Here is a 10,241-nt window from a genome sequence, read left to right as displayed (position 1 = left end):
TGGCTGTAATTTCTCTTTTTTCCTTAAATGTGGCTCATAGCATTGCAATGGTGCATTGTCCATTTACGTACATGTTTGTTTCCTCTAATACTGAAATATAACTTAGAAGGGTGACGGTGAGGGCTAGTGGGTAGTCAGCATGAGGATCCATAGCGCACAAAATTGAAGGGACACAACACAAGCCCTAAACTTCCACTGAACGATCTTTATTTGGCGCGGACAACCTTAGAAAGATCACGTAAGGTACAGGTGCAGATGACTAACAATGATTATCTTGTCAAGGTCATGATGTCTCAAATGATGAGAAAAAAACACAATGCAAGCCACCAATCAGTGAGTACGTTTCACACTATTGCCCGCTGCCTTGAACATACAAAGCTAAGTCCTTTTTGGATAATAACACCGAAGGATCACTAACGCAATTTTCCAATCCCTCTTTTTCCATCGCCGCGGCTTCAATTATCTCCCTCGTTTTTTGATCACTATTTTTTCCAAGCACTGAACACTCCTCGAACTTAGGCGCGCACTTGTGACCACGGCAGTGACGAGCCAAATTACCTGGCCCCTCACCTGTAACGTTTCTGTAGTGCTCGCTGAGTCCCTTATTCAGGCTCTGGCCTGTCTGTCTAATATACAACTTGCCACATGAAAGTGGCAACCTGTAAACAACGTTATCGGTGCAATTTACAAAGGGGTTCTGGCGCCGTACAGAGCAGACGTTCCTCTCCTGCTCATCGGGACATGTGTCCTTACACATGCGGGACAACTTTTCTGGGGCAGACATGCAAACTCTAACTCAAATTTTCTCTGCAATCTTTTTGAGGCCGTGGGATAGCCTGTGTATATACGGCATTACTTCAATTTTGTTGGGGCCTTCCTTTTGATCTGACAAACTTGTGCTTTTTCTTTGTCTGTGCATGCTTTCTGTTACTGCTACTACGAGGTACCTCGGGTAACCCGCTTCCTGAAGGCCATCAATCTGATTACTGAAACTTGTTGCCATTAGGCATGTGCATGACGTATTTACTGCATTAGAAAGGCCTGTTTTTACTACTCCTCTTTTCAGCAACGTCGTATGTGCCGAGGTGAACGGTAAGAGAGCCTTATTCCCTCTAGGTTCATACATCCAGCAAACTTGACTCGAAGAAACTAGATTTAAATCAAGAAACCGGATCATGCCCTCAACAGGAAGCTCGTGAGTAATTGACAGTGGCTCAAGACACTTCGTAAAGGCAGATATTGTGTTTTCTGCTACCCGAAGAAAGCGTCCACTATTCTTCCGAAGTCATCTGTTAGTCATCTGTACCTGTACCTTACGTGATCTTTATAAGGTTGTGCGCGCCAAATAAAGATCGTTCACTGGAAGCTTAGGGCTTGTGTTGTGTCCCTTCAATTTTGTGCGCTATGGGTCCTCATGTCTCTAATACTGGCACGCCGTTTCAAAACAGCTTCGCAAACCACGCTTGAAGCCAGAGTGAAAGGAGGTTATTCACCATTTGAGATAAATCTGGCGGCATTCAGCCTTCCATCACGTTAAGAAGCCCATTTTAATGAACAAATTTAGAAATGTAAAGTCTATACACGCATATAGCTAATTTTGAAGACCGATGCGGGTGATCTTGATCTCTCCTGATAGTTCGTTGTTCCCGGGGCACGGTGCAGAACAGACTGAAGTACATGTTTGGAACACTATGCACATTTTATTACACGGATCAATAAAAACAGCTACGCTAGGCCAGTGTGGTACTCGCGCTGCTCTGCCTCTACTGAAACGCTGACTTACTCCTCAAACGCTCCCTGCCTGAAGTCCCTCCGCATCCGCACTTCAAGGTCTATCCGGCCTAGCTCGCTCTGCCCTCCGATCTCTCTCGATCTCCCCGATCCGATTTTCCCCGGTCTCCAGCAACCTGGGAACCCTTTTTGAGCCAATAGGCAATGCGCTTGTCATAGGGAATCAGGATAATTTAGTTCAAACTAGAGGAGCCAATAGCACGCCCTTGCTCGCACTGCTGTTGACTCTCGAGCACCGGCTTAATTCCATGAAGACGTTGTGCATTTCCATTTAGTTTCGGCGCTGAGAGACTAAGATACAAAAACAGTCGCGAAAACGCAGAAAAGGCGAGCACACCGTGCGAATCCCACGCACTGCTCTAGTCGCCACCCCCCTCCTCTCCCTCCCTTCGCCGCTTGGTTCTGGATATCAGGTCCATCATGCGGTGTGCTGTCGAAATCCATAACTTACGCACACTTCCCTCGAAACTCGAGGGTCCAGCGAGTCGGCTCCATTTGCAGTTCGAACGTGATCTTGCAAGGTGTCTTCTGGCAGGTGGCCTCGGTCACGGTGTAAGAATGTATTTAGGTGCTGAGACTGCGCCTGGCGGAGCGACGAGATATCGTTCGCTTCTCCTTGCGCTTCTCGTGAACACGGACAGATGGCGCCAGGAGATTGGGCCCTGTCTAGTCACCCAGTTGCGTCGGCCGTAATCCAGGTGTTGCGCGATCGTTCGGTGCCGCGGCGTGTACGACGCGTTGTTAAGTTCGGCAAGGCGCAGGAGAATTTAAACTGCTGTCGGCACTGAATAATTTTCGCAGATGTTGCAGGACGCGGTCCTGCGATCCCTGTAAGCCAGTTACTGAAATGCGTTCATATAAAAGAATTTTCGTTCATCCGCAACAATGCTGAGAGCACCGTTTACTATACTGACTCTTAAATATAAAAGGTTGGTCGCAACGCGCATGCGCCCACATTCGGGCCAAAGAGCCTGCGTGTACATTCAGGCTTTGCTTGAGCAGTGTAATGCGCCAACCCTCTTACATGACGCCCGGCGTGTAGAGAACATGCTTAAATTGATCCAACTGGGCTTTTTAATATGCAAAGAAACCTAGAAGGCGTTTCCGCATTCCGTTCGATAGGTGTCTCCGCAGCGAGGAATGTAACCCGCGCTCTTGAGGTGCGTTTCGGAACGCCTACAAGGTAATACTAATGAGTGCAGGAACCGGAAGGAAATCAAGTGTGCATTTACGCCGTTTTAAAAACTAGTGAAGTGCACGTTTAGCTACGCGACGCTACAATTGTGGAAATTCCCCTGCTGTTACTCCTGCCAAGCTCATCCGTTACGCCGACTCTGACGATGCGTATCTGTGTTGTCTCGGTTGTTTCCCTCAATGAAAGACCGACGTTCACGCGCAGACATAAAACATTTGCGCGACCCTAAACTGGGATTGGCGGGTGTCAGTTGAGAATAATTGCAGCGACTTGTTGGCCTTAATAACGTTGGGCCACGAAATACTCTCCCGAGCGTTCAAGTTTCCTACAAGTTCTGCGGCTACGTATATGTTATAAATATTACCTAAATGTCTTCTGCCTTTCATACCTCCATGTATAGTGGCACCAAAATATACAGCGCGTGGAAATTGGCCGCGAGATCGGAGAAGGAAACTAATTGCGCCGCTGCCACGGCATGTCCCGTCTATACTGCGTCTAACGAGATATTTGCAGCACTACGGCAGACGGAGCTCTCTCGTCCAATCAGGCCTGCAGGAAGCCAAAAAATAGACCCTTAAATATTTGTAGTGCGTAGGACTGTTAATCAAACAATAAGCACATTTCAAAACATAACTAGGACTGGGAGGTTTAAATTATAGCAATAAGGGAGTAATTACTCATTGACATCCACCCGAGCGCAGCCGGACGGCTACAAGGGAAAGCTATACAGCTTTATCAGAAACCTCGTAGTTAAAGAATGAGTCAATGAGTAATTACTCCCTTATTACAAATCTACTCCACCTTGGTGAATTGCCCTAAACATTTGACCAACAAAATTATAGTGTTTTAGCCAATGGTAAAATTAACGGACAACGCCTGTACGGACACAGCTCTGGGGAGGCCTGCTCAGAGATAGTGACACGTCGCCATTTTCCAACATGGCGTCGGCCGAGTCGGTTGTGTGGCCCGTGTGCCCTACACCGACAGTGCGCTGTTTTCCTAAGCAGGCGAAGCAGTTGGCTTCTTGAAGTCCTTCGAGTAGAGTGCAGGGACAGTTCAAGTACGAATGCGCTCATCAAGAAGACGGCAAAACTCACCCAGTTGAGTGAGCGAACGCTTTACCAGTCCCCAACACAGACGTTGAAGGCGGGCCGAGTGTTGTCACCGAAGAAGCCGCAGCGTTATAGGGATGGACAACGCAGCATATCTTTCTGTGAAGCTGGATACAGTGCGGCGGATGAGTAGCCTCAAAAAGAGGACATGCAAACTTGGCTGTCCGGCAAAGGTGTCGCGTGGAACAGCGACATGGTGAAGGCCGTGCTCATGAAGCTTGTCAACAACGTGAACACAGGTGGGGCCCGGTACTGTGTGGACTGCATTGCTGAAACTCACGGCCACCTCGTGGTGCGCCTGCCGCACTACCACTTCCAACTGAACCCGACAGGAATAGGGATTAATTTTCACCGCTTGTGCGTTGACTTTGGGGCAGCACATGGGCTTGTTTTGCATTTCGCCACCATCAACATTCGGGTGCCGCGGCCTACATTCGACACCGCTTAGTCGTGCAGTGACTATGCTAGAGTAAATAAATTTATATGCACACGATAGGAACATTGAAAAAAAAAACTGTGACGTGACAACCGAGGAACTGATACGAACAGGTGGCGGCCGAAAAAATGTGGGGCCAATGCCTTTGGAACGGGAGTTCGCCTGTCCAAAAACATTCACAAGAAAGAATAAAAAGGCATCAAGCGCCACCTGCTAGCCGCCAGTAGTACCTGTTATTATTTGATTCGCTGACAACGTGACCTCCAGAATTTTAAGCCCAAGTATTCTTTAATGACGAGGAAGCTCAACTACTGAGCCGGAGAACTAGGATTGAATGCCGGCTGCGGCGGCAGAGAAACATCGGAAAAGGTCCCCGTGTGCTGTGTGATGTGGAGAATCCGATGCGGTCGAAATTTGTAGCCCTCCAATGAGGCATCCATTAATGCCCATGTGTCGCTTCCGGAGTTTAACGACACAGTTGGCATATTTGAGGCCTGAATAGCCATTCTGTGGAACAACGAAGCTTATTACAAATATGCCCTTTCTGAGAGGCACGATTTCATATTTTCACTAGATTATGCGCCAAACACAATTAATCACGACTTGGTGGGCTACTTTTGTGTAGTCTACAGGGAAGACTGTGACAGAAATCTTCACTACTGCAATCCTCTATTTGGATGATGCACTCAGTAATGCAGTCTCCACCATCTAGGTTGAACACAGCTTTGCCTGCTTCTTTTCTTGAGACTTTGAAAAGAGTTATTTTGTGAAGAAGCAGGCCAGGGCCATGTTACCACCGGCCGACCTTTCCGCCATTTTCTCTCATTAAAATTCCTTTCTCTCTATCTCTCTCTTCTTTAGACTGCTTCGTCATGATTGAATTCGGGTGCTGGCAATGCTGACGTAATATCGGAGAAGATGTGTGATTGCTTCTTCTTTGTGATCGGTACATGGGAAAGTCACCGTTTATGTATCAATCACCGCGCCTATGGTGTTTCAGCACACCGTGTGGCAGACTGCATATTCAACCAGAAGCCGCTCTGTTTGCTTCAGAAGATAAAATGTGTTCAAATTAGGACAGGTAAGACCTCCTCCGGTCTTCACATCTATGAGAGCTACTGCAGCAAAGGAGTTATTTTTTACGCTGAATGCTTATAAGCAAGTAGAGCAAGTCGTTGCTTTTCGTATTTTTCTGTGCAAAAACAAAACGATGACAGTAAAGAATGCAGTCCGTAACTTGCCCTCCGTCCGGTTTGCCTTGGCGAATGATGTCTTCACATGCGGCTGCCTATAGCGTGCGGCTGCCTATCGTGCTGTCATCACGTGAAGATACGCCCCTTCCTTCTGGCTATAAAGCTGCGCAAGTCGTCGAGAGCCTTCACACATCGGGCAGCGGTGGCGGTGGCACGTTGCTGCACAAGAGTGCTCAAACAACTGTTTTGAATTTGCAGTTCCTTCGCTGCTGTCCGTCTGCAAGAATTTCCGTATCAAGCGCGATCTGCATTCTGCTGGCTTCGTTGACGCACCGCGTGCGGCTGCCTATCGTGCTGTCATCACGTGAAGATACGCCCCTTCCTTCTGGCTATAAAGCTGCGCAAGTCGTCGAGAGCCTTCACACATCGGGCAGCGGTGGCGGTGGCACGTTGCTGCACAAGAGTGCTCAAACAACTGTTTTGAATTTGCAGGTCAGTTGTCTTTTCTTACTGTTGTTAAGCTGCCAGTGCATACTGCCGCCACTGCTGCCACTGCTGCCCATGGTCTAGTGTCTTGCTTGCAATGTCATCTGAAAATTTTGATCCTTGTTCTGCATGCTACGAAGACATTATAGATGGTGAAGAATTTATGACTTGTGCGGATTGCTGTCAAAGGTTTCATATAGGGAAGTGTGCAGGGGTTGGGGAGCGGAGTTTCAAAGCAAAAAATGCTGAATTAAGAAAAGCCCTGAAATGCTTGACATGTCGATCTTCGGCGTCTCGCAGTCATGATAGCAGCAGTAATGCATCTTCTGCTGTCTTATGCAAACAGCTTGCTGAGATTAGTAGGTCTTTGGCAAATCTCACAGCCAAAGTGGATGATCTGACATCTTTGAAGGAAACCGTTTCAAGCATTGAAATGTCTGTACAACATATGTCTGACACGTATGACAAATTGCTCGAAGTATCTAATAGGCATGACAAGGAAATCGAGCTCCTACGTAAGAGAGTTGACGACATTGAGGCAAACCAGGACGAGCAGCAAATTCGAAAACTGCGTCAGGAATTGAACGACCTGAGCCAGTACAGTAGGCGGCAAAACATGGAAATACATGGAATGCCTGTGACAGATGGTGAAGATTTACTGAGCAAAGTAAACAGCCTTGCTGTGAAGCTTGACTTGCCCACACTTGTAGCAAAGGACATTGAAGGGCTACACCGCCTTCCATCTCAACCTGACAAGGTGCCTGTGGTCTTGATCCGTTTTGCCAACCGATCCACAAAAACAGACTGGATTTCAAAGCGCAAAGAATGCGAAGATGACATTCGATTCTTTGATAACCTGACGGCTTCTAGCAGGAATTTACTGTGGCTCGCTAAAATGAAGGCTAAGGAAATGAAGTACGCTTTCGTCTGGTCAAAGGAAGGAAAGATCTACGCTCGAAAGCAGGCTGGTGCACGAGCCATCAGGATAGCTTGTGAGGAGGACATTGATAAGATGGTTTAATCACTGTTGCTGCGAGACTGCGCAGTACACCTGCTCAACAATGGCTTATTTTACTGCCGAGTCATTCACCGACTTTCTAAAGGACGGTGCATACAATCCTCGCAACACACTATCTCTTTACCACTTGAATTGTCAAAGCCTAAAAAATAAATCAGAAGAAGTAGAAGCTGAATTAACTAAACTGAACTTTAATTTTGACCTTATTGCCTTCACTGAAACATGGTTTACCTCAAATGCAGATGTCAGCGAGTTTCCTGGTTACAAACCTATTTCAGTATTTCGAGATGGAAAGCGTGGTGGTGGTGTATCTTTATATGTGCAAAATTATTTGTGCTTTGAGGTCTTGTTGGATTATTCACTTGTTTGTACTGATTTTGAAACTGTCTGCATTGCTTTTCATAGAGTTGCTATTATGGTTGTGTATCGCCCCCCTCAAGGAAATTCTGACAATTTTTTTCGCTTCATTGATTGTTTTCTGAAGTTTGCAAACCAAAACAACTGGCGTATCATTGTGCTAGGTGACTTCAATATCAACTTTTTGGAGGATAACGCTCTGAAGATTAATTTAAATGAAATAATGCTGTCTAATGGTTGTGACAATACTATTGAATTGCCTACTCGCATATCCTTGCACTCTGAAACATTAATTGATTTGTGCTTCACTAATTTCCCACCTCAGAGTTGCATATCCGGTGTTTTTTCTTCTGGGATTAGTGATCACTTGCCTTTCTTTTCACTTTTTCCTGATACGACCAAATTGAACAAACCCGTTCACGCTCGTAGAGTTAATGATGAGAAGAGCATCTCCACATTTTGTCACTTGTTGTCTACAATTAATTGGGTAGATGTATATGGTGAAAATGACTCGTCCCGTGCTTATGATATATTTATTCAGAAGCTGCTTGAATGCTATTACGCTGCGTTCCCAACTCAAACTATAAAAAAACATAGAAAGGCTAGAAAAGAATGGATGACAGGAGCACTTTTGAAACAAATTAAAGAAAAGAACAAAATGTTCTCTCGTTTTTTGGAAACGCGATGCCCGGATGATTTAGTTTAAGAAGTTTCGAAATAAATTAAACTCAAATCTAAAGAAAGCTAAATCTTTTTTCTATATTAATAAGTTTTCATCAATCTTACACAATCCTAAATTACTTTGGCAAGGTATTAACGTTATTATAGGGAACAGGAAGAATTGTCTTCCCTCTGAGCTGAAAGTCAATGGGGTGAATTATGCTGGAGTTTCACTTGCCAATATGCTGAATGAACACTTTTTAGCTGCCGGAGCATACCGACCCTCTGCTAGCTGTCATTCAACTCGGACTGTAGACTCATACTTACCCTCTTGCAGTACTGAATCTATATTTTTGTCCCCTACTTCAGAGGATGAAGTTATTTCTATCATTAATTCTTTTAGGAACACCTGCTCACCTGGAGATGACGAAGTTGCTGCTTTTCCTATCAAATGTGCTGTAAATATTATTGCTGGCCCTCTTACGCATATTTGTAACAGAATGCTACTTTCTGGTGTATTCCCTAGCAAATTAAAAGTCGCACGAGTTACCGTTTTATTCAAAGGAGGCAACAAAAATGACCCAAATAATTACCGTCCTATTTCGGTATTGCCTTTGTTTTCGAAGTTAGCTGAGCGTGTACTCTATAGGCGACTAAACAATTTCTTACAAGCTAAACATCTTATCTGCCCCCAACAGTATGGCTTTCAGGCCGGTAAATCAACAGAATCTGCTCTGTTAGATATTAAGAACTCTATAATTAACAATTTAGAAACTAAGCTTTTTTCAGTTGGAATTTTTCTTGATCTGCGCGAAGCTTTCGATTCTGTGCAACATACAATACTGCTCCATAAATTAAAGACTTACGGGATCCGTGGAGTGGCAAATTCACTTTTGGAAAGTTATCTAACTGCACGGATACAGTACACTCAGATTCATGATGTAAAATCCAGTTTTGGTATGATAAAATTCGGTGTCCCTCAGGGTTCAATTTTGGGACCACTTTTATTTATTCTCTATATTAATGACATTGTAAACATTCCATTAACTCCTAATATCATGATGTATGCCGACGATACTAATGTCTTTTTCCGGCTCCAGTCTCCAAGTAATTGAACACCAATGTAATGCCTGGCTTGAGGAGTTAGCGGTTTGGCTCTATGTTAATCAACTTCAATTAAACGTAAACAAAACAAAGTTTATGCTCTTCCATCCAAAAAACAAACCATTAGATCATCACATCAAACTTTTTTTTAATGACTTTAACATCGAGCAAGTTCATAGTTGCCGGTTCCTTGGTGTGTTTTTTCGTAGCGATTTGGGTTGGACTGATCATATAAACTACATTAGAGTAAAAATGGCCAGATCTATTTATGTTATTTATCGTGTTAGACATCTCCTCCCACTACAAGTTAAAAAACAGCTATATTTTGCCCTTGTTCATTCTCACCTGGTGTATTGCAACCTAGTGTGGGGTACATGCAACAAAACTGATTCATACAAATTGCTTTCTCTCCAGAAAAGAGCTCTACGTTTATTAAGTTCAAGTTCATCTGTTGAAACAAATCTTTTCGAAACATTTCATGTTCGCAATTTCTTTCATTCATACAATTTTAGTTTGGCTCTTCATATTTTTTATAAAGTCAAGCATGACTTTAGCTCTTTTTCTAACACTTATAATTCAAGAAACGTTGCGTATGGTCTACGTTCCGTTGCCCTATCTACTGCAAGACCCAGAACAAATTATGGTAAACAAACAACCGATTATCAAATTATAACATTGTGTAATACCTACCAGTCTCTTATTCAGATTGCTTTAGAAAGTTATAGTGTGTCTGTATTCAAGAAAAAACTGACGATTCTTTTCTCGCCCGGTTAAATTTCAGCTAATTCTTTATACTTAGTTGTTTTTTAGTGTGTGTTTGTGTTCTGCTTTTTTTCTTTTTTTTTAATGTGCATTTTATGAAATGTTTTGTTTATTGTTAATTGATATT

General features: G+C 44.2%; 1 protein-coding gene across 1 annotated transcript in view; it reads right to left on the bottom strand.

Moving 5' to 3' along the window:
• Positions 1-3,848: 3,848 nt before the first annotated feature.
• The window catches only part of LOC149361701 (uncharacterized), a gene marked incomplete at its 5' end in the record, with an annotated part of 9,704 nt that continues 3,311 nt past the window's right edge, over positions 3,849-10,241 (bottom strand). The window contains one exon of the mRNA XM_089568128.1: positions 3,849-4,018. Within this exon, the coding sequence (XP_089424254.1) occupies positions 3,849-4,018 (170 nt within the window). The remainder of the gene's footprint in view (positions 4,019-10,241) is intronic.

Source organism: Amblyomma mixtum, chromosome 2, assembly GCF_055824585.1.
Source record: "Amblyomma mixtum isolate Tamu chromosome 2, ASM5582458v1, whole genome shotgun sequence".
Lineage (NCBI taxonomy): Eukaryota > Metazoa > Arthropoda > Arachnida > Ixodida > Ixodidae > Amblyomma > Amblyomma mixtum.
This window is presented reverse-complemented; position numbering and strand designations above follow the sequence as displayed.